The sequence below is a fragment of the Crinia signifera genome, chromosome 8 (genome assembly GCF_055691185.1).
Source record: "Crinia signifera chromosome 8, ASM5569118v1, whole genome shotgun sequence".
Taxonomy (NCBI): Eukaryota; Metazoa; Chordata; class Amphibia; order Anura; family Myobatrachidae; genus Crinia; species Crinia signifera.
Genome location: NC_139224.1, coordinates 76605038 through 76631373, shown reverse-complemented (window position 1 = coordinate 76631373; position 26336 = coordinate 76605038). Strand labels below are relative to the sequence as shown.

The 26336-nt window shown below is 40.8% G+C and overlaps 1 protein-coding gene across 5 annotated transcripts in view; it reads left to right on the top strand.

Annotated features, from left to right (window-relative positions):
• RBFOX2 (RNA binding fox-1 homolog 2) overlaps positions 1-26336 on the top strand; it is a 190953-nt gene that overhangs the window by 80380 nt on the left and 84237 nt on the right. For 4 of the 5 annotated variants that reach the window (XM_083156683.1, XM_083156680.1, XM_083156682.1 and 1 more), the window contains exons 3-6: positions 574-717; positions 3875-3928; positions 9284-9376; positions 23499-23559. In XM_083156683.1, coding sequence (XP_083012809.1) covers positions 574-717; positions 3875-3928; positions 9284-9376; positions 23499-23559 — 352 coding nt within the window. The remainder of the gene's footprint in view (positions 1-573; positions 718-3874; positions 3929-9283; positions 9377-23498; positions 23560-26336) is intronic. The other variant, XM_083156681.1, reaches the window with a different exon arrangement.

The window sequence follows — 26336 nt, the reverse complement described above, 5'->3', positions numbered from 1 at the left end:
AATTTTTTTTGCATGTACTGTTAAGTAGGGTACACACCAGAACGATCATGATCCTGAGCAGATCGTAAGACGATCAAACGATGGTCGCATGATCTGTTGGAGCACGTGATCTGCTCACAATCCAATCATGATCTTTACCTAGTTGAAGGGATCGTTTCCAAATCCTGACTGCAGCAGGTAGGATCTGCAAAACGACCAGCAGGGCCGCAGATCGGAATCTGATCTAAAACATGCTCAATTTACATACAGTCGGTAGAGATTGTATCGAAATGAGGGGAATTGAGGCCAAATCATTCTGGTGTGTACCCAACACTACACAGACTAATTAGACTAAAACTGAAATAGGCAGGAGATTATGGTGTGCCAGAGAGACATTTTATATTGTAGTGAGTGCAAGGAGGTGACATGAACGATTGGTGGTATTACATGCACCCAATGGGTGGTGCACCCCCTAATAAAATGTGCTGTGCACTCCTATGTATCTAACAATTCGGTTTCTCAGTTGAACACCCCTAAAAACCTTTAGATCTTAGAGAACTTCCATTTTTTTTGTCTTTGTATCTTTCAAACCAGCAGACAGATGGAGCACAGACAGAAGGACAACAGACACAAACACAGAGCAATGACAACTCTGACTCCAAACCAACTCCCAAACGACTTCATGTCTCCAATATACCCTTTCGTTTTAGAGATCCTGATCTGCGCCAAATGTTTGGGGTGAGTCTTTTTTAAGTTATCTAATACACCATCAGCAAGAAAATGAATGACTAACTATAACAAAATTAAATGAGTGCTGTAGTAAGATGCAAAAGTGTAGGCTCATTGTAATAGTTACTGACACACTCTGAAATATGATTGTGACTAGAAATTTTCTAGTCTGATAATGCTGCACAGTTTTCCTTTGTACTTTATGGATCAATAATTTACCAATGGGTTCTGTTGCGTGTTCTTTGCCCGAGTAAAGTGCCAGAGTGATTGAATTATTAATTAGAAAACCACTCATGTCAGCAGTTAACATTGATTTCTGCTCACACCTCCGGTGAGTGTGCTCCATGGAAGGGGGTATTTTAGTTATTTTTATTGCAGTTTTTAACTAGTGTTTGCCTAACAGGTCAATTCTATTATTTTTGGGTGCACTTAGAAATCATTATTGTTACAGCAAAAAACATGGGGTTTAGGCTAGTAAAGCGTTTTAAGTACATCAAAAGTCCTAGTCAGAGGCTTCCCAATCTTTGCCAATTTCTGCTTGCCATCTCAAGAGGTGACAAGCAGAAGTATGGGCACTTGCGACATTTGTGCATGATCAAAGCAAATTGAATTGTTCTGTTGGGAGTCCATTGGTTTCAGCTGCAATATAAACCATATGAACCCCCCCCCCCCCCCCCCCCCAGTTTTTTCAAGACTGTGTGATACATTTTTCAAAAAAGTGAAAAAAAAAGTATAAAAAAATACTTGTATATGGCATTGTGACAGTGTATTTCAAAAGCCTTTACTAAGTCGTAGTCCCCTCCACCTTTAAATTTTAAAATTTCACTAATTGTGGTTAATACAGCAACCAAACATATTTTAACTAGGAATTAATAAAATTTTCCATAATGGTATTTGGAACAGATGAATAAGTCCATGAAGATTCCCTAATTTTGGCAATGTAATTTGGTCTATACTGTGCTCAGCCGCCATGCCACAAAGCACAATAACATAATGTTCATTCTAGCTCTATTCATAGGGTTTAAATTGTGTGAAATGCAAATCTATAAATAGTTTGGAATGGAATTCTGTGGAATGTGAAGGCATGATTGGAATTTTAAGATTATATTACCGGAACATCACATTGCCATATTCCACATCTAGACTCGCTCATCCCTATTTTTAACTATCTTGTCCAAATCAGACACTCTAAAAGCATATTTTAACTGTCCTTTTTTAGTGAATTTGACTCTAGGTTAAGTTCTAGAACTTTTTAAGAGAAACTCAGATGTGTTTTTCATGGAAGCTGTATGCCGGCACCACAGTGTTGACCCAGTAAAAATTCTCTTTAAAGAAATATAACCTAAAACATGTTAAAGAGCATGGTGAAGACTTTTATTTACATTGTTATATTTACTGTGAACGTATCTTTTTATTATGTTATGATAAATTCTTGTCAATAATTTCATGTTGGACACTGTACCGATTTTATTCATGTAAACATACATTTTTGTACATTTGATGCAAGGTGAAAAACAATTAAAAATATAATCCTATAAAAAAAAGCAGCATGTTTAACGTTATACTGTTGACCTAGACCTGCCAACAGTAACCTTGTCGACTTTCACTGTCGAATTAATTAATGTTTAAATTTAAAGAAATATAAATATACAATTTGTCATGATGAAAGTTGTGCTGAGTATAGCAGCTTCCCTATATATTAAACATTGTTCATAATGCTATTCACAATTATCACCAATCTAATGTACTTTGTCATGGAAAATCACTAATACCCCGTTCTCACTGCAGGCAAATTCCCGGGTCTAGCATGTCACCCAGAAATTTGCCTTTTAACACAGGTTTTTTTGCAGTGTGAACGGGTCGCATACCCTGATCTCATAAACGGGTAAAACCCTTCTTTTTACCCGTGTTTGAGATCCGGGTATGTAGACACGGGTTGACCCGACCCATTCTCACTGCATAAAAACCCGTGTTAAAAGGCAAATTACCGGGTAGAACTTCTTCGCCTGGGAATTTGCCTTGCAGTCCCTGGCATTTTACTGCTGTGTAACTCGCAGTGAGAACACGGTACTATATTTAGGCTACATACACACTGACATTTGCAGAGTTTACAGAGTTTACTTTCTGTACTTGCTGAACGCATCCCATAAAATAACAAAATTTCCAGAATGAAAACTATGCCCCTTCCTCTCTTTATTCCGTGCACCTTAATGTAGTAAACTCACTGACCAACCTGATAATTTTCCTAATGACCGAGCACAAAGTATAGTTTCCACACACTGAACAATAATAGTTCCTTCTGAACAATACTTCTGTTCAGATTATCATGAGCTATTAATAGTGTCTCTGTAGACAGTCTGATTGTCTGTACACATTATTGATAGCATACCTTTCTGATAAATCACATCTGCAGGATGGGCAGTGCAATATATTTGTGCTATGTGTTGATGATAGATGAATTTGGGTATACACATTTATGAAATAACATTGATCGCCTTCACAGACTGTCATCTGAGAAAATGAGACAATTTGCATGTGTGCATTTTTATTAATGCCATATAAATGAAGCTTTTTAGCAAAGGGGAGAGCTGGCCTTCGCGGTGTGCAGACATCTGTGTTTGTGATCTTGGAGTCTGTTCTCCGCATGTTCAGGGCAGAGTGTGAGAAGTAGCCCATAAGCTTTTATTGGTTAACCATGCAAAGTTGGTTTGCCCATCCAGTACTATTTTTCCGCATTACGCTCAATGTTTTAAGGGTATCCAATCTTTAACACAGACCCCTTTGCTCAAGCACAGTAAATTAAATGAGTACTACGTGTTACCTGTGCTCTAGCATGGATACCCTAAAAACTTGCACTATTAAGTTACGCTTAGGCATTGCTCTAGAATGCACAAAATTTCCTGTGATATGAAGCTCTTTTAAAGCTGTACTGTACAATGAGCATTCTTTTGAATTTGCTTGGGATGTTTACATGCATATACATTCCAAACAGTATCTGCAAACATATTAAGTGGCGTTGTTTGTACAGTTTTTGGGAGGTTGTAAGTTCTCTTTAAAATATTTTTGTTGGTGATGCAAATTTTACATATTTTGTTTATTGCAAGATGATTAAGCATAGTACTTGTGAATGTTTGATGGTTATATTCAATGTTTTGTGTTTCCACAGCAATTTGGCAAAATTCTCGATGTAGAGATCATTTTTAATGAGAGAGGTTCTAAGGTAGGTTACTTTATTTTATTGTTTTTCCACTTTTAACTTTTTAACACAAGGCAGGATTCAGACCTCCCAGGAGAACAGGGGACAATGGTATTGCTATATATGGTGGTAACTACGTTTCCACCGAATCTTTAAGAACCTACAATATTCAGTCCCTTTTGAGGCTTGTGTTAAAATCGTAAAATATTGCTTTCATTCTCTATGTGCAACTGGTTTTAAAACTGATTTGGGAAAGCTTCACAACTCCTCATTGCTCAGGTTATTAAGCTATATGATCAAGAACTGGGAATGATCAGAGTTTTGATGGAAGTCAAATCTAGTGTTGTGTTTTAAAGATACTGTAACCCTAAAACTTACCCCCACTCTATAGCACTCTACATGTTTACTTTGCTATCACGTATGTTGCAGACGGCATATATACATATACAGTACTGAAACGTTTGTGCAGATTTTCTCCCTCAATTTTGCCAATACTAACTTTACAGCATTCTATGTAAATGGAGTTTCTTTATACTAATTAATCTGGCTCTCAGCACCTGTATAATGCAAATCTAGTGATCAGAATATTATCATCTCCCTTTCACCTAGTTGCTCCTCTGCCCCAATCAGGTCTCATTATTAATGCAACTATTCTAGACTAATAAAGATTAAACCAACATCTAAACCATTGGGCCCACTCCCTTTTCTCTTGGTATCTGGTCAACAGTCAATAGGTCAACCCCTTTTGGTCTAAAGGCAATGGGTTCACACCATGTGTCAACCTATTGCCCCTTGGCCAATAGTGGTCAACATTTTGACTGTCGACCTAATGATCCACACCCTTTCCTCTCCTATAACCCTGCTAAACAGGATGCTGCTGCTAAATTTTCCTTTTGTGTTTAAAAATTCCTACTTCAATATCTGCCTAAATATCTCCTTGTACACAAGCATCACCTAGTTCAATATTCCAGTACAAGCTAAACTGATCTAGTAGTTGATCAAACATTTTTAAAACCCCAGCAGAATATAAATATACCATCGTATGAACACTACTAACAGCCCATACCCTTCTGATAGAGAGATTGGTCATATCAGAAAGTCTACAAGAATGCCACAATGGAGTGTCTGGGTCAAGATTGGTAAAGCGACGTACCCCATGCACCTCACGCCACATTTTAATTGCTTGAATAATGGAAGGCTACCACTAGAGAACTTGCCACTTAATAAAGCGTTCAAGGGAGTGTGCCCTGGAGTCGCCTGTGCAACTAAGAGCAGTCCTGTATCCATGACCGAATGTGTGACAGCTGCACAGCATAATAATAAAACCTGAAGTGTGGAAGTGTCATACCACCACCCACCCTGGACCTGGTAAATATATCTAATCGAATTCTAGGCCGCTTTCCTGCCCGTATCAATGAGGAAAGCATACTATTCAGTTTACAGTTTAGATGAGCAGAACTTGCACTGGAGATTGCTGCAATATATAAAGAACATTTGGTTGCACCACCATTTTAATTAGATTCACCCTGCCCGTATCAGCGAGTGGGCGTTTACCCGAGGAATTATTATTTCCTTGCAAATAAGAGAAGTGGCATCAAAATCAGCAAAATGTATTCCCCAACTGATTGATTGGATATCCAAACCCCTAAATATTTAATATTTGACATGGCTGACACAGAGGGAGGGGGGACATGGCTGACACAGGGGGAGGGGGACATGGATGACACAGGGGGAAGGAATGGCATAATATGCAATAGTCATTACGATTTGTGGCATCTGTAAGGGGCATCACGTTGTGAGGCGTAATGGGCATTACGGTGCTTGGTATAACGTGTTATGGGCATTATGGTGTATGGCATAACCTGTAATGAGCATTATGTTGTGTAATAGACATTATGACGCGCGCCTTCAAGCCCTGGCATAATATGTAATGGGCATTAAAGTGTGTGGCAATGTGTAATTGGTATAACGGTGTGTTCCATCATGTGTAATGGGCATTACAGTGTGTTCCATAATGTGTGATGCCACACCCCCTTTTTGCTTCGCCGCGCAAGGGTCCCGCCTACTGTATGTGGGCCTGTGTGCTCAAAATGCCAGGGCTGATTTCTGGTCCCAGTCCGGCCCCTGCAAGTAATGATTAAAGTTGGTTGTGCCCACAATTAGGTCATGCTGATAAATTCCTTTTGAGGATTTAATGATGTGTAATTTGCTGGCAATAAGGTAGATGTTACTTAATATAATAGCATGTTGAGGATGTGGTTACAGGATGCCAGCCCCTCGATGGTGCTGGGGTTTACAGATCATAAAATTGCCAAATCTAGATATTATTCCTCCGTATTAAATGTTTCCTGCACTTTTCTTGTTTTCATCTTAAAGAGTTGTCTAAGCCTTGAAATGCCAAAGGCATGGTTAAAAATTAAACCATTCCAGATAAATAATTGTATTTTATATAGTTATTGAAGTTAAACTAGTCTTTTATTCAATTCATCATCATTACTTTTTATGTGCTTTCCACTTCCTTTAAATGTTTGATCAATATATGAGAATATGCTTTCCGGTTTTGACCTCCTATCAGAAACTCTGATCTGCTCCAGTTCTTTAGATCAGTGGTGAGCGCTCTGGCAAAGAAATACTTTAAAAAAGGTGAAAGGAAATTTGGAATCCTAATTGGCAATATATTGACATCTGTTTTTAACATATGTATATGTGTATTTACTTTCTGTAGCAGGTTTAGTTTTTAAGAATTTAACTTTATGCTCCTATTCCCTTTCACCCCCTTAGAATGGTTACAAAAACAAATGCAATACGTGGCAGTGTGATTCTTTCCAGGTTCTTCTGTCAGCAAAAATTTGAGTTGGCTTTAAAATGTGGAATGGATCAAATTGTTCCATAGCTTTGGTTATTACATTGCACTATATAAGTGTTTTGGGTAATCTATTAGTCTGCCACATCACTTCCTCTATGAGCAAATGGTTTAACATTTCCAGAACCTCTCATCAACTACAATTTTTATTTCTTTACTTAAAAGCAAAACAATCTGTTTGCAATTATTTTGTAGGAAATCTGTTTTAGACATCAGAATGGAGTGCTACATTTTTTATTTAACCATCACATTGTGATGTTCAGATACAAATATAGCTGTTTACTATTTATTGTTAAAATATAGCTATACATATTTATTGTTAAAATTGAATTTAGCTAAAACTGATTGTTTTGCAACATAGGTTATGCTCTATGCAGCTATAAAGAAATGTTTGATCGAGCATATGGCTTTCTACTAGTTTATTTTAACTTTCATTTTGCACAGCATATTTAAAACTATAGAAATATTATTTGCTAATGCCTTAAATGTATGCTGCAGCTCTGACAGTGTAGGGTTAAAGCAACTGTCCAACCCTCTCCTCCCTCTAATTGGGGTTTGGATTTATTCCCAAACTGTACTGCTTTGACTATAAAAGGTTATTCAATTCTGCTTCTGCTGCTTTTTAATTTTTCTTTGTGTAAGAGGGTGATACTTTTACATGTGGCTAAGGAATTATTAGAGCATCATGTGTTTGCTGCAACTATGTAATCTATGCATCTAATAGTAGAGACCGATTTCAAAAAGATATCGCAATCAATCTGCCTGAAAAGTAATTTGTGGAATTTCCTAGATTTGCTGCAGAATTTACTGATTTGTAATTTAACTGCAAAATCTTTGTTCTGTGTGAAAACCCTGATATTCACATAGTTGTTTGTCCTTAGCTAAACTAAGATCAGAGCAGAACAGTACATGACTTTGTTAGAAATAAAGTTACATTAATGTTTTTTTGCGAAATCTTCTTGAATTTAAATGCATAAAGTGAACTGTTATTTATATTTATGTTTTTGTGTTTTTTGATAACATTTTGTATTCTGAACAGTCCATAGGAAGCGGAAAATCCTTCTCCGTTATAAATTAACATTTACAGTTCCATGGTAAATTTTTACTTTCTCAGACAGGAAACATACATGGCTCTTTTTTATATTGTTTTTTTTTTTCCCATCCATTTTATTTTATTCTCCTTTTTTTTCTTTTTAGGGTATTTCCGTTTTTTTAACTTCTCTGCCATAAAAATCTGGGCTTCTATTTAAACCACAATTTTAAGGCTGAATTGTAGCATAATTGGTACAGACAATGGGACAGGTATTTTTAATCATCAGAAATATATAGCCACAGGATTTAGGACAAACGTCTTAGTTCCCTGTCTTTTATCTGCTATAAAATATCCAAAGTTTTTTTTCTAAATGTGCTTGATGGAATTAGCCTGTTAAGTGCAACTTTTTCATTTATCGCAGTCATTTATAACTTATATCAGACTCTTCTCATCAGTATGTTCTCTAATATAAACATACGTTTTATCATGAAATGTTGCTTTTCAGCTCTAGGATTAATAGTAGCGTAAACCAAATAAACCTGTATCTTAGTTGTCTTTACTAAGAAGACTAAAAAGCTGGGCACACATTTAGCTGTAACCATTATCCGCTCAAAAACACACAGGAAAAAAAAAATATATATATATATCAATAATATTAGTACTCATTCATATGATTCTGCAACATTAAGTTCAATTGATACTTGTAACACGTGAGGCTATATTATTGTTTCAGCTCGGTTAGCTTGCAGCAGGGCCCTCGTACCTCCTAAGTCTGTCTGTTGTTACCCAGTTTGTTTTATCACTGTTTACTATTGTAAAGTGCAACGGAATCTGCTGCGCTATATAAGAAACTGAAAATAAATAAATAAAGCACATAGCACAGTCTGTGGGGAAGGATACTTCACCCATAGGATAGACCTGCTTATACCATCCTCAGTACTGGACAGTGTGATACTGCACAAAACTGCCACATGGGGTCTTCACTAGTTCTCACTCAGCTGAGACAAACTTATGATGTGCAGAATCCTGCTGGAATACCTGAACCCATTGCTCATCCAGTTCTGATAGAAGCTTTAATTTGCTTCTCTACTTTTGCATTCAGCTCTGTGGCATCAAAATTAATTTGGTTTATACAATTGTCTTCATTCTTTAAAAGGTGTTTCCCCCCCTACTTTCTGTTTTTCTTGGAGGTATATTCACTGTCACTACCCTTCACATTGCATGTGTCTGAAAAGCATCAATATGACAAATTAGTGCTGTGTTTTCTGATCTTTCACTGTGGTCAAGTTAGAAAAAATTATAACAATTGACGTTCTGTTTATTTTGTTCATTTTTTTTTTTTCTTAAGTTTCGATTCTGGCTCTCTGGCGGCTGATGTTTTCTTGTACCCCACTACTCCTCTTCACCTGTCCTGTGCCTTTTCTCTGTTCTTCCCCCTTCCCTTCTCTAATGATTTGCATGTATGTCTCCCCTTTGCACGCAGGGTTTTGGTTTTGTAACTTTTGAAACTAGCGCGGATGCTGACCGGGCCCGGGAGAAATTGCACAGCACGGTGATTGAGGGGCGAAAAATCGAGGTGCATGTCTTTACCTGAAACTGAAAGATTGCCAAATGCTGGCAGCTGCACCCCATTCTTTCCTTCTTTTCTTCTACTTTTCGTTTTCTTGCAGTTTTTAATATGGTCGTAGTCCTCTTACATTTTCATGTTTACTTTGCAAGTGCTTGGCTGCTGTTCTGGTTTGACCGTATCATATAAATATATAAATTCACTGTGCATCCATGCTGTTCTTTACTCTTCTCCATTTGTATATTCTGTTTCTTAGCTATTAACTTCTATCACATAATATACATGCACATGGTTTCCAAGGATGTGCCTTTTTAACCCCTTTCAGTTTACAATATGTTCACAACATTTCTTGCATTAACATTTTGTCTCTATTTAACACATGAATATCTTTCATATACTCTATACTGAAATCTTTAATCCCTGAAACCAGTGCTTGCTCGCTTCTTAATCATTTTACTATGTACTCTCCTCTTTTGACCTCTCAACACCACCACACTTCTTACAGCTGCCTGTAACCCCAACAGATGGCAATATCCCTCTGTGCCTTGCACTGCCCAATAGTTAGTCACATAGGAAAAAGGGACGAGGGATAGGTACCTGTGCACAAGCTCCACTAATGTTCCAGATATTAGTAAGGATTGTATATCAAGTCCACAATGAATAAATATATCAGTGCCTTGGCACAAGTAGTTTATGTGGAGGTGTTCCCCTGAGAGTAATTAGTCCAATAGTTGTAAATATTTCACCTATCTGATATTTTCACATTACACTAGAAGTATGTATTGTACAATCCCCTTTTCTATTGACTTCTTTCGCTTACTACTTTTGTTCTTTTCTGATCGAACAGTGTGTTCATTTAACCATTTTTCTGTAATTATTTCTTAACTCTTACATTAAATCGCACCATAGCACACTGGCTTGTTTCTCCTCCCTGATACTTTTAAATCCCTTTTGTGTGCGGTTAACCATTTACCCAACCAAACTTTGTGTCTCGCTCATTTATTCACTCACAATTGCTTGTAATGTTTTAGAATTATTATTCTTTCTGTTTACTGGTACTAACATTGTCATGCATGCGTGTTTTGTTTTCTGTTTTGCATCTCAGTTAACGTATCTGTAGTATAAATTTCCCAATATCTGTTGCTTTCTACACTTTGGCGTTACTGTAATTTGTCCTTTTAACACAGATTACACATTTTGGCTTTCCTTTTATCGCTTGTGTTTTTTGATCCCTTATGGGGGTATTCAATCCTGAATCTGACTGTCTGGATATACCCAACAGTCGGATTCACAGTTGTTTCCGACCAGCCTTTTATCGAAACAGACGCTAAATAGTTGGAATCAACAGCAAATTAGATAATTGCCATCAGTTTCCAATAATTCAGATTCGACTTTATAAAAAGCAGAATATCAAAGCCTTCAATGCTGTCGGGAACGGCAGCATTGAATAGGTGAGTGCTGTTATTTCTGGCAGTGCAAATTATGGCACAGATTGAATACCCCTGTAAAGACCACCTACTGGCCTCTATCTATAACCATTTTCGTTCTACACAAGAATTTCTCTTCTCACCACTCACATTATATACCTTTCTGCCTGGAAAAGTAGCCACTCCCTTGTAAAACCTGGAAATAGGGCGGCTTCTTTGCTGCAAACACTAAGTTTCTGATTACAACCGTACAGTACCTTAACCTCTGGATTCATAGAAATCTGCACTAAGGGTGTTATCCTATTAACAGGAATAATTTACTGCTGCTAATATGTTTGCTGAGTCAATAACCGTATCCTATTGGAGATTTAGCTTTGAATGCCTCGGGTACCTAATACATATCCGCATATCCGTTACAAAAAGCCCTTATTTGCCATTGTATCTGGATGCTTCTCCCAGATCCCACATGTTATCGCCAAAAAACAAACAAAAGGGGGGGCTTTAATTGTATAGCCCGATTATGACCATCGGGCTAAAAGGACTTGGAGCCAGATGTATCAAGCTTCAAAAGTGATAAACAGCCAGCCAATCAGCTCCTACCTGCCATGTCACAGGCTGGGTTTGAAAAATAACAGGTAGGAGCTGATTGGCTGGCTGTTTATCACTCTCCATGTTATCCCTTTTTGAAGCTTGATACATCTGGCCCTTAAAATAGCAACTTTTTTGCCCACAAAAAAGTTGCTAACATGTTTAATTGGATACGCCGCTAAATCTATAACTCTTAAGATGCAGTTTCTCTATGACCACAGAGGAGACCTTTCTAGTTTTCAAACTATCCATCCTCCTTTTTTTTTTTTTTATAATTTCTAGTTCTGCTATTTTTTCTTTTATTACTGCTATATATGTCTTTATTTGATAATGTGTATTTTTTAATTGAGGGCTGTTATAAGCTGCATGCTCATTTTTTCCTCACTGATCCTGGTGTCATACTAATTATGTTTGCTTTATTTGGAAATTTAGATTCTCAGAGATTTTTGGGGTGGGATTTATCAGTGAATGTATGCTTGTGTGTTTGTATGGCTTTTATTGTTTCCTATGTGTTTCATGTAAACCTTCTCAAATCTTTGTATTAACGTTTCTGAATGTATGTGCCACAACGAACACTTAATTTTGTACTGGTTCTATTGTCATGCTAAATAGGATTTAGGTACACAGATAACATTTTAGATACAACAAGATAAGATAAATGGGTACTTATTTCCTAGCACCGCGCCCATCGCATACCGTACTTAGTGGTGTGCTATGCGATATTCCCGTTAAATTAGCAGGAGTGCTTGTACAATGAAATATCGCATAGCACTGCATGCCAGCAAATGGCATGCAATGCGATATTTAAATTGTACAAGCACCCTGATGGGTGCTTACAATGTTAAATGTACCCCCACTGTCAATGCCACCCCCACTATGAACGCCAACCCGAAGCGTGGTGAGCGCAGCGGTACGCGTCCTCCGACCTTTTCATACCCCCATTATCCACGTCGGCGTGGAGTTGATTTTAGAAAGTGTGGCGAGCCACCGAGCCCGAAGCGTGGTGAGCGGACACGGAATACATGTAAAGTAATCCGTGTCTCCTCGCGGGGCCCGGTGGCTCGCTGCACTCGCCAAACTATTTAAAATCAACTCCACGCCGACCTGGATGTTGGGGGTATGAAAAGGTCGTAAGACGCGTACCGCCGCTCCCCACGCTTCAGGGTGGTGTTGACAATGGGGGTGCATTTAACATTGTAAGCACCCGTAAGGGTGCTTGTACAATTAAAAATCGCATGCCGCTATATTGCATGCGATGTGATTGTATACGATCAAAATCGGGGGTGCCGTGCTAGGAAACAAGTACCGATAAATGACTGCAAATCAACATCCGCCTTAAATAGGAATATGTTAAATATTAAAAATATTAGGTTATATAAAATAATGTTCTTTAAATAGCATGTTAAACCATTTTTTTCACCAAATACCCAGGTCTTGATACTTTTTCAAATAATGCTTGAAACAGAAAGGGTCATAAATGTATTTTGTTTGTATAGCACAAGGATTTCAAGAGACTTTTGAATAAGCTGGTTCATTTGTTACAAGCAAGTTAACCTTGCGATTTGGTTTTCGGATAAATCAAACACATGTAAATCTGCCTAAAATTAACAAGTTGTATGAGGTTTGGCTATTAAATAACAAGACTGTACTATACCGTGTAAGTTAAAATGGATTGGGGAATATCGACTTTTCACCATTCCAAAATGGTTTTGTAAGTTTCACTCACACATAGTTTGCTGTCATGCAGCATTCAACAAAGTTGTGTTTTTCCACGTGTGTAAGTGGCACAAAAGATTTAGGAATGTACTAAACCTTTATAAGTGATAAAATGGAGAGATAAAATGCCATCCAGCATCGAACTGTCATTTTTCAAAGAGCCTGGGACATGACCATTAATTGTCTGGAACTTTATCGCTCTCTGTTTAACCGCTTTTTTTAAGTTTAGTATACCTGGCCCTTAGTGATCTTGAAGATGTCTAAGATGATGAATGTCCCAGAAGGCCTTGCACATAAAAATAAACTAAATTGGGTAAAAATTTTGGAAAATGTTTGAACTGACTGGTGATTCAGCGTCTGAATGATATCAACAAAGAAACAGTTATGGGGCCTTCACGTGCTAGATTGCTCAAAACACACAGCACTGCATAGTTATGTGCCGCTGAGCGATCTGTAATGCAGTTTACACACGGGGGCGAATATGGTCGCTGGCGACCATATTGCCAGTGATGGGAATGTGCCCCGGCGATAAATCGCCGGGTGCATGCTCCCGTTTTCAGCCCCATTCTAATCGCAAGCTCCTACGACCAGCTGATTACCTCTGCGGCACCGCCCGGCAGAGTTTCCCTTTTCATCAGCGACCATCTCTGGTTGCTGATGAAAAGGAGAAACTGAGCAATATATCTCCCCCGTGTACGCACCTTTAGGGTCAGTTTTATCCAGTGAGGCCCTGACACCGGCAATTATTGATTTATCCAGCATGCATCGTGCATCACTATGGACCCTACACACAGAGCGATGTAGGGGCATTTTCTACGCGATCTGGTGAGATCGCTTAGAAAATGCCCCCAAATTGCTACTTGTGTAGGCCCCATTAGGCAAGTTTTGCATCAAGATCATAACTTGATAAAATATTTTGCTAAGATGGTGCTAATGCTTCGAGCAGTCGAGCAGAAAGATGCATGAAAACGAACGTGTAGACTCCTTTTGGTGCAAATTCAAGTGGATTTGTTGGTTGTGTTTTTTTTTTTTTTTAATCTTTATTGCCAGTTATGAAATATGAATCTTTTGTTAGTATGAGCTGAAGACAAAACACCAGTGCATACTCTGGAAAATATAATCACCAAGAATGCAGAAAGAACATCAAAGCAAATCAAAATTTTAAAGCCATTTCAGTTATTTTCTTCGTTTATCAAAGTTATTTTGGCAGACTGGGGAAAACAGTGAAAAAACATCATTGCAAAAATGCGAGAGTTTTTGCACTCCCTGTGCATCTGGAAAATGTAAAGGCTATAGGCATATTTTCAGTTTAAAAAAAAGTTTTATTTAAGTAATTAACAACTATTACATACTAGTTTAAATAAAATGATTGCTTTGTCAATGTACTTTCACTTTGAGCTGTGCTAGTTTAGTTCCTATCTGCTCCTACCTCTAATATCTGTCTTAACAGCTCCAGCAAGTTTGAAAGAGATTATTGTCCCTGCAAAAATTGCTTTCTCTTTCTGTTATGAACTTTTAGCACACAAAGGGGTGATGGTCCGTCTAAGGGCCTCTAGTGGCAGCACTTTAACTAAGAGTAGTTTAAACCATAGGTTCCCAAAGCGGTTCTCAAGGCACCCCCAACGGTCCAGGTAATAAGTATATCCATTCTTGGCCACAGGTGACTTAATTAGTAACTCAGTCAGTCTGATTTAACCATCTGTGCTGGATATACCTAAAACCTAGACCGGTGGGGTACCTTGAGGGCCGTGTTTGGGAACCTCTGGTTTAACCTATATTATAACATAAAGAAAAGAATTTCAGAGTGTGCAATGTAAACCAAGCTTGTAAACCAAGCAATAGACAAATATAAACAATGGATACCTTTTAATAAAGTTAATAAAAATAGTCCATGAATAATAATTATTGGTAGATCACATAGAATTCCATAATTACAGATTACATTTTTCAAGTAATGGTACAGTTCAGATTGATGAAACTAATAAATCCAACAAGTTTCGTCCGAAGACGACTTCATGGATGTGGCTCAATAAGGTCAGCTCTCAGCATTTCTCATCGTGAAAAAATAGTATATCCAAACATCAAGTACGCTCATTGCCAGAATACCTACATTTGGAAGCAAGCTGGAAGGACCATTGGCTGGGTCTATTAGAACTCCTTGATTCTATACCTCCAGTTGAAGTATTTATTCTGATAATGGACATACCTGATAATTGGATTTACTATTTTTTTCATATGAGAAATTCTGAGAACTAAGCCATTACTTACAAGGACTTACAAATTTGGCACTGATTACTCTAGGAGGAGCAAGACTCCCCACTCAACAATATTTTTTTGTTTTGTTTTATGTTGTCTGTTCTATGTATTGTCCAAATTACTTGCCTATAGACTATCCCTTTATGGATGTGCAGGAAGCCCCAAACTGCTTGCACTTTTGTGGTATAAGGATATACCACCAGGTGGTTTCCTTACCGGCAAAGTAATTGTTAGGCCGGTTTCACACACTCCGGCTCCTGCCGGACGGTGAATTCCCGTACGGCCAGGGAGCCGTGCCGCACACAGTAGTTTATCATGGAGGGGATGGTCACAGCCCGGCAGTCGCTTCCAGTGGCGGGATCCGGCTGCAGGCGTGCGGCCGGGCCGTGGCCGTCCCGTGTGACTGGACACAATAGTGTCCATTCACAACTAATGTGTGCGGCATGGCTCCCTGGCCGTGCGGGATTTCATCGTCCGGCTGGAGCCGGAGTGTGTGAAACCGGCCTAATAAGAGGCAAGTGGCATATACTGTATTAAGCGCAGATTTTTTCATCTCTTCGTTTCTACAACAATATTGCAGAAAGTAATCAAAAGAAAGAGGCCAGAGTTTTGTAAAATTTGTTTAATCTTTCATCAGTACAGCACACCATTCAAGTTCTCCGTGAAGCAGTTTGTGGTCAAGAAACTAATTATTTTTGCTAGAACACCCACCATACTTGCCAGACCTAGCACCATGACTTATTTTCCCTAAAATAAAATCTGTACTCAAGGGATTCTATTTGGCATAATTTAATGTGATAAAGAAGAAAACGTACAAGCTATTAAGACAACTGATGGATAATTAGCTACAGCATTGCTTTTGACCAGTTGTGTTTTGTGGATGCAGAAGTGGAGTACATACAGTAGAAGGGAAAGGTAGCTAAAATGTAGTAAACATAAAGGATAGTATTAGTCGCACTAGTAATGACCACACCTCATACATAGAACATACCTCCCAACACATTCTGTGTTTTTCTTTTACTCAAAATTTGTGAAGTCTTAAATGTTAGAGTTTTTTTTTTTTTTATGGCTCTTCGAGCTATATGTATAAAACAGTGGTATTTGCAGCCACTGCTGTTTTTACAGGTTTGGCCGAGAAAATTCAAGTGGAAAGTAACAGAAGTACAAGATACGCTGCACTTTGCATTCAATATTATTCCCTCTTTAATTTTCTATCCTGGTCAAACATAATAAGAAACAAGCTGCCTCCTAAATCTATGCCCAAGCTTATTTTGATGATCTTGGTGTAAAGGAGATACAGATTATTCATAATGGCATTAAGGGTTTTTTTTTTTTTTTTTTAGACAAGAGGAGAAAGTGGTACTAAACTAGTATATTGCCTTGGGCCCCACATGGAGATATTAGGCTTTGCTAGGAACTATGAGTAGAGGAATGTATGATGTGCATATGAAAAATACAAAGAAAGTAAGGAAGGATATGAGCTTGAAGTGATTGTAAAATAACTTATGCTTCTTAAGCCCCATACACACTAGAAGATACAGTGAAAGATATCTTTTCAGAAAGCACAATCTGAAAGATATATTTGGTACTGGTTTCCTAGCACGGCACCCATCGCATGGCATTGCGTATCGTTTTTAGTGCTTTGCGATGCGATCTCCATGTTAAATGCACAGGAGTGCTTGTACAATGAAATATTGCAAATAGCGTGGCGAGCGGCGGCGGTAGGCATCCTCCGACCTTTTCATACCCCCACTATCCACGTTGGCGTGGAGTTGATTTTAGATAGTGTGCCGAGCGGACGCGGAATACATGTAAAGTCATCAGTGTCCCCTTGCGGTGCTCGCTGCGCTGGACACGCTTCGGGCTCGTATTACACGTCCCCTCACGGGGCTCGACACGCGTTGGGCTCACTATCTACAATCTACTCCACGCCGACATGGATAGTGAGGGTATGAAAAGGTCAGAGGACACGTACCGCTGCCACGCTTTGGGTTGGCATTGATAGTGGGGGTGGCGTTGACACTGGGGGTGACACTAAGTGATGGAATCACATTGTAAGCACCCATCTGTGTGCTTGTACAATAGAAAATCGAATCGCAAACCGCAATATTGCGGGTGATGCGATGAGATGTCGTACGATGGAATCGTGGGCGCCGTGCTAGGAAACAAGTACCATATATTTTACTTTATCTTCTAGTGTGTATGCTTTATCTACTAGTGCAGTGGTTCCCTAACGGTGCTGTGGCTCCCTGGGGTGCCACGGGACACTTGCAGGGGTGCCCCAGGTTGGTGGTCCAGGACCAATTCAGATTATTTGTGGTTAATTATTTATGGCTTTTTATTTATGGGCAAAACCAGTGCTGGAGGCTGCCAATCATAAAATGTGTACAAACCGAAGCAAATCCTCAGAAACAAGGTGCGTGTGACTGAAAGCTTGCGCTAGTGCAGCTGTGGGTGATCGGGAAACTCACAGGACTCACACCAGTAGTCCGAAGCAAATTTGGAAAAAAAGTGTGGTGGTTAGTACCAAAAAGTCCACAGCGCTAAAGTTAAGAAAAATAAAATATAAATATTAGGGAATGTGCGCTGGCCACTTTAACATTTTGGGTTCTGATTACCTTCAGGTTTTGGGTTCTACTGGGTTTTGCCAAAACACCCCCTCAAAGTTTTGGGTTCTGGTATTTTTATTTTTTTTATAGCATAATAGACACTAATAGAATTTTTAGTTTTTTTTTTTCTCCTACGCTATTATTAACCTCAATAGCATTCATCTCCACTCATTTCCAGTCTATTCTGAACACCTCACAACTCACAATATTGTTTTTAGGCCAAAAGGTTGCACAGAAGTAGTTGGATAACAATGATAAGCGGCACTAACACTAGACTGATACGGCACACTTAATAGCACCCCTGGACTGATATGGCACACTTAACATCACCCCTGGATTAATACAGCACACTTGGCAGCACCCCATGAATTATATGGCAGACTTGGCTTACCCCAGGAATTATACGGCACAGATGGTGGCACCCCTGACATGATACGGCACAGATGGTATTCTACGGCACAGATGGCGGAAACCCTGGACTGTCACTGCACACATGGAATTATACGGCTCATAGTGACACTCCTGCAGTAAAAAGTTATTCTTTTAATAAAAAAAGGGCATCACCCCTGGATTGATACAACAGATTTGGTAGCACCCCATAAATTATACAGCACACTTGGCTCACCCCTGGACTGTGACTGCACACTTAGCAGCACCCCGTGAATTATACAGCAGACTTTGCAGCAACCCATGAATTATATGACACACTTGGCTCACCCCAGGAATTATGCGTCACACATGCAGGCATCCCTGACCTGATACAGCACACCTGGAATTATACGGCAGACAAATTCCTGCAGTAAAAATCTAAATTTGTATTCTTTTAATTATAAAAAAAGAGCAGCACACCTGGAATTATACGGCAGAGTTAGCAACACCCCATGAATTATACAGCACTCTTGGCTCACCCCTGGACTGCAGCGCATTTAACAGCCCTTGCAGTAAAAAAAAAAAAAAAAAAAAATATTTTTATTTTCATTAAAAAAGAGGGCAGCTCCCCTGGTCTGATCAGGGACATGGGGGCACCCCTGGACTGATACAGGACACATCAGGGCACCCATGGAATTATATGGCACACATGTGGGCACCCCTGGATGGATACAGTACACATGTGGGCACCCCTGGATGGATACAGTACACATGTGGGCACCCCTGGACAGGATACAGTACACATGTGGGCACCCCTGGACAAATACAGCACACATGTGGGCACCCCTGGACAAATACAGCACACGTGGGCACCCCTGGACAGATACAGCACACATGCGGGCACCCCTGGATGGATACAGTACACATGCGGGCACCCCTGGATGGATACAGTACACATGCGGGCACCCCTGGATGGATACAGTACACATGCGGGCACCCCTGGATGGATACAGTACACATGCGGGCACCCCTGGATGGATACAGTACACATGCGGGCACCCCTGAATGGATACAGTACACATGCGGGCACCCCTGGATGGATACAGTACACATGTGGGCACCCCTGGACGGATACAGTACACATGTGGGCACCCCTGGACGGATACAGTACACATGTGGGCGATACAGTACACATGCGGGCACCCCTGGACGGATACAGTACACATGTGGGCACCCCTGGACAAATACAGCACACGTGGGCACCCCTGGACAGATACAGCACACATGTGGGCACCCCTGGACAGATACAGCACACATGCGGGCACCCCTGGACGGATACAGCACACATGCGGGCACCCCTGGACGGATACAGCACACATGCGGGCACCCCTGGACGGATACAGTACACATGCGGGCACCCCTGGATGGATATAGTACACATGCGGGCACCCCTGGATGGATATAGTACACATGCGGGCACCCCTGGATGGATACAGTACACATGCGGGCACCCCTGGATGGATACAGTACACATGTGGGCACCCCTGGACGGATACAGTACACATGCGGGCACCCCTGGACGGATACAGTACACATATGGGCACCCCTGGACGGATACAGTACACGTGGGCAATACAGTACACATGCAGGCACCCCTGGACGGATACAGCACACATGTGGGCACCCCTGGACGGATACAGCACACATGTGGGCACCCCTGGACGGATACAGCACACATGTGGGCACCCCTGGACAGATACAGCACACATGTGGGCACCCCTGGACAGATACAGCACACATGCGGGCACCCCTGGACAGATACAGCACACATGCGGGCACCCCTGGACAGATACAGCACACATGCGGGCACCCCTGGACAGATACAGCACACATGCGGGCACCCCTGGACAGATACAGCACACATGCGGGCACCCCTGGACAGATACAGCACACATGCGGGCACCCCTGGACAGATACAGCACACATGCGGGTACCCCTGGACAGATACAGCACACATGTGGGCACCCCTGGACTGATGCAGCACCCCTGGACTTATAGTAGGCACTGGCAGCAGTAATTTTTGCTTTGATTTTTTTTATTTAATTTAAATAATGCAGCCCCCTCTGTAGCACTAGCATCCCCCTATATGCATTAATCATCCCCCCCCCCCCCTAGCAGGTTTCCCCCTCAGCAGACAGCACGGACACATCTGTGCTGTCTGAAATCACCAGCCTGTTTGAAAATGGTGCAGACCGCCGGGAACTATATATCCCCAGGTCTCCCGAGAATCCGACATGGGATGCTGACGTTTTAGCCTCGATTTGGACTCTGAAAGATGGCGGGAACTGGCAAACTCCTCGGATCCGGCCTCTGATCAGGAAAGTTGGGGGGGGGGGGGGGGGGTTTAGGATCTCTAGGATCCGAACCCGCTCATCTCTAATAAATATAAAAAAATTAGTGCAGTTCAATGGTGTTTGAAAAAATGTACTTCCCTTATTAATGTCCGTGAGACAGTGAGTTCATCAGGTCCTTTGAAGTAATGACGAGGTTTCTCAGAAGGTGCGATCCAGCAAACCAAAATTAAAATGAATGTCCCAAGTTTTTAATATAAAACATGAAAAATATACATGTGTAAATACAATAGTGAAAATGTTCTTTGTGTTTTTCATAAAGCTGTGATATATAAGTGGCATACCCCACTCACACATATAAGATATAACTGAAGTATATAAAGGTTTCTTTTTAAGTGGTATACCATGAAATTCTTAATTCGGAGGAGTGTACCTCAACTCACATAAACAAGAGATGGTGTAAACACATCAAGGTTTATTTTTTAAATATTAAAGGATTTCAACAAATGAGAGCGTACCCCCACTCAATCTTTGCGGGTAAGGCGCACTCCCATAAAGATATCTTTAGTATAACATCTAGTACAGGTTAAAGAATGAAAAGTGATAACTTATGTTAGCATACCCCCACGCACATCCAAAAGAGTGTAGTAAAACGTATAAAGATTTAGGAGCCAGAAGACAAAGCAAAGACATCCCACAAAATTAAAGCGTACCACACTCATGATGTGTGAAGCAGGAACCAAGAGCATCAAGGTATCTTTATAGTCCAATATCACTGTATTGTCCAATATAGGGTGTATAGGAATCCCCCAAAAAGGGAAGAATATAGTGTGTAAAAATATATTTTATTTACAGAAAGTCCATAGTTGGACTAAGGGGGTATACAATATATAAAAAGACATACATTGTAAAAAATACGTTTACAAAATAAAATAAAAAAATTTGCAAACTGAACCCCAAGCCAGGAGGCAATGTGAAAAACCACAACACAATCACTAGAAAAGATGATAAAGAAGGACCGGACTAAGTGAAAAGGCAAGAGTATCCAACTTTACCTCCGGCTTGTGTTGGTTCAGGATGCAGAGAGTCCCCTTGACAGAAGCAAATCCTGCCCTTTACCACATAACTGACCCTAAGAATCGCATATAACCCAATCTAATTAATTGGGGGGGGGGCAGGGGTGCTGTGAAAAAATGCAGATACTCTAGGGTGCCTTGATTCAAAAGAGATTGGGAACCCCTGTTCTAGTGGGTCGTTAATGACACCCTCCCTTGTCCAGCATGTCTGGACTAGGGAGGTCCTCGTTGACAGCCATGCTGCACCACTGTCGCTCACCTTGGACCTGGCATCAGCAAGTGTGTATGCACTTGCCAATGCTGGCACTCTTTGCTGGCCTGCTGCCTAAATTGGCATTAGCGGGGTCGCCTAGTGTGTATGGGGCTTAAATCAAGCATTTCTTACATTTTTTCACAACACAAAATGTCTGCTTTCATTCTATATGACTAGACCATTTTTTCACTCTGGCCGGTAGTTGAAGTTAGGTTATATTTTTCAGATATTTTTCTTCTATGCCCCGAGGTTGTTATTCAGTACCAGCCTCTATTTGTACCGGCGGAAATAGTGGCTGTCTCCTATTCAAGGCTGCCGACAAAACAGATCCAACTTTAAGACGAGTCTGATCTGTTTTGTTGGAAACTGTGGCAGATTCACGGATGTTTACAATCTGTGGTCGTTTTTGCCAATCCTCAGACTTTCCAACTGAAGCCGCCCCTGTAAAATCCTGGAGTGAGCTAGATGAAGTCTGCGAGACTGCACTGGCTTCATTGTGTCTGGCAGTGACCTCCCATTGGAAATCCTACCTGACAGGTAGGATGTTCAGGTAGGTAATTAATATTGGAAGTCCTACCTGCAGTTGGTGCAGTCCATAGAAGCTGAGTTTTGACTATGCATTTGCCGGTCCCTGCGCCTGCCGGCTTCATTATGCAGGTTCTGGGACGCAGGCATTGGCAGCAGCTGTAGCCCTGGTTACTGGTAGGAGCCACCGCTGGCACTGCGGACTGCCTGCGATGCTGCACAGACACCCCCGGACCCCGCTGCTGCCCAGGTATTTTTTTTTTTTTATTATTATTATTATTATTACTCTCCTGCCACCACAGCTCCCCGGGAGTTTACAGTACATGTGATTTATCCCATGTAAATATGGCACATCAGGAGCCAAATCATTAGAGCATTCTCCTGGGGTGCTGCCGGGGAAGCTCAGTGAAAATTGGGTCCGACTTCTCTTGAGGACAAGTCAAACTGTTGTGTTGCCTTTTAGATTCACCAGAACATCTTGGTTTAAAGGATTATACAATGTTTCCAATTACGACTGAAAAACTTTAGATACATTTGATGTTTAAACTTACTGTTTCATATTGGATCAATAGGTATTTTAGGTTTAATTGCCCTTAAACCATTATTCATGTTAAAGCACTAATGATCCCATAATAATTAAACCAATCTTAAATGATGATAATAAATAGTTTATTTTTTCATCAAATCTTGCACTCACAATACTTGCTTTAGTATGACATACATGTAGAAAATTACTGTGTGCTTGCCCACATCCCAATTCTTGTGCGTTTGTGTGAATGCTGCATGCTTAAGGGGTTCTAAGTTAGGTATACCACTCCTGCAATGCCACTGTTGTGCAATGAAGTGCAGATCAGTGACTTTGCAGGGGTCCACTTATTTCTGCATGCAACATAGGTGTTATTTGTTAATCGGATTCTAACCGTATGTATTTTTTACTTTCAACTTTGGGGACCCTTTTTAGGTCAACAATGCAACAGCTCGTGTGATGACTAATAAGAAAACTGTAACCCCTTATGGAAATGGTGAGACTTATGTTTTATATTTTTTCATGCATCTTCCAGCTCTAGAATGATTACAGGATTTATGCCCTGTGTGACATTCACTTGGTGTTAGTGTTTGTCTGAAACAGGCCTGGTACTTTTCAGTTGTTGGGGAAAATACAAGTTCAGGTATACACTGCTAGCTATTGGCAATCTGGAAGAGCATCCTAGTACTTATACTTTCATCACCACTTTACGTGCCACAGTGTTAAAGGCCTGGGCAAAAACAAACAAACCTATTCACAGGTTATAAATCAGGGTCAAAATACACAATAAATCGGCTAAACATTGAGTGTTGGTCAGTGCTTAGAATAAATGATATGCAGGCTGCAATACAGTCTTTATATTATATTTATGACAACTGTGAATTATTTTCCATATATTTTTATTTCTTACGAGTTATTTATATAGCGCACACATATTCTGCACTTTACAGAGAATATTTAAACATTCACATCCATCTCTGCCCCAATGGAGTTTACAATTAGGGTGGCCAATCCCGGGATCAGGATCGGCAGGACCTCGGGATTTGGCCCCAAAATGTCAGAGATTTGCATACACAGTCTAATGCCGAGCAGAGTCTGAGCACCCGCTCAGACGCTGCCTGGCTGTTCCCGACCTCGGAATGCGGATCCCGGGATTAAAAAAATACCCTGGGATTTGCATCCCTACTTACAATATATATTCCCTACCACATGTAAATGCACACAGTCATTTTTAGGGTTCATTTTTTTTGGAAGCCAAAGTGGGGGGAAACCGGAGTACCCAGAGGAAATGCACACAAGCATGGGGAGAATATGCAAACTCTGCACAGATAGGGCCATGGTGGTATTCGAACCCATGACCCTAGTGAAGTGAGACCCTAATGCTAAGCATTACCCCTTCCGTGTATGTCGATATTTCTGACATTCAGAAATATTGGCCAAAATGTTGATATTCCTGACTGTAGGTAGTATCGGCACACATTGAATAACCCCCAGAACCTGTATCCCTCATCTGTATACTGACTTTACTTGATATTATCCTACCTCTAGTATTTTATTTGTGTTGTCATACTCACATGTATGTTGAGCATTGTTATGCCCATATAATAAGTTTTAGTATCTCCTACTCACATTTATATATTATTTATTCCAAGCACTGACCCACATTTGATGAGTCAATTTATTGTATATGCTTTCCTAAGATACAGCTGCTATCATCCTAATTCCTCTTGCAGTGAAGCGCATAGTCTCTCCTCCTCCTATCTACAGTATATATTTGGTTAAATATACACAAGCACATTCCTATGAACAAAAACATAAGAATCAGAGATGGCTTTAACACCTAAAAATTTATATATGCACATATGATACTCTTTCTGGTCCTCAACTTTACACACTATTGTAATGCATTCCTGATTTCTAATCATCCTTATCCGAGCCCCAGGATAGTAGGCATCAGCAAATCATAATTGATGATGATGATAATAATGTACCCCTTAAAAGAATAAAATCAACAAATGAACAGATAAAGAGGTCGTGATTCAGGTTTGTCAGCAAAGCAAAAAAAGCACACAACTGTGCAAAACCATGTTGCATGGCAGATGTAACTTGTGCAGAGAGGTTTAGGAGGCTTGTGTTCAAACTGAAATCTGAATTGCAGTGTAAAAAGAAAACGGACAGTATTTACCTGCTGCTATTGTAAATGACCATCACAAAATGGCTGCCCCCTAACAGCAGACAGTTTTTTGAGGATGCTAGAGGAGGCTGCCGCCTCCTCCAGCATCTTCTAAAATTGTCTGTTGTAAGGGGGGAGCCATTTTGTGATGGTCATTTACATTAGCAGCTGCCAGGAGGAGTGCCTGGACCGTAGACAAAGATTTGCAGGTCCCGCAGCGGCACATTTGAGGCCGGGGTAAGGCAGACTGGTCCCGAGCAGTGCGGCATATAGATATGGTGGTAATCTGCGGCGTAACAATAGCCCCACAGACCCTGCACCTCCCCACGACTGCAGGGTCTGTGGGGCTATTGTTACGCCGCAGATTACCACCATTATTTATGGATTAGAAATGAAAAATGTACATATGTCTAATATAATGTTTGGAAACTAGTTTAGTTTTACAGAAACTTTTATTGATCGCTATGATGGCATACAGTATGGTAAATTCTCCCAGTCAGCTGGGTTATGTGTGTATTCAGCCTTGACCCCCTTTTAGGTGGGGGCAGCAGCAGTGGGTTAGTGGCGCATCTGTAAGGATCGGTAAGTCGCATGTACAGCAGATAAGATGGGACCGCCTGGTCCAGTTTGTCTGCATTGGCACTGCAAACACATCTAGACCATTATTGTCCATTCACCCGATATCTGGAAAATGGAGAGAACATTGTATAGGGGTGTTTCCAGATTAAGGGTGGGATGTACTAAAGGGAAAATGCGGTAAAACAGGGGTTTTACTGCATCCTATGTACCAATACCCGTTCGCCCCGTCTTCGCCTGGCAGGGTATCGCCACCCTCTGTGTGGCGATACCCCTACAGAAGCCTATGGGCTTCTATCGCCGCCTGCCGTCCCTGCACCCGTCCTCCTTTGATCTCCTCCTCCCCCAGCAGGTGTCACAGCCGGGGGGACATCCGGCTGCAGGGGGGAGGAGGAGACGCAGGGGGACACTGGCAGCCACCGGGATGTGATCACATCACAGGTATCGTGGGGGTCTCCGTCACCACAACCCCGATGCTATCCGCATATGTTAGTACATATGCGGCAGCATCGCGGCGGCTGTCA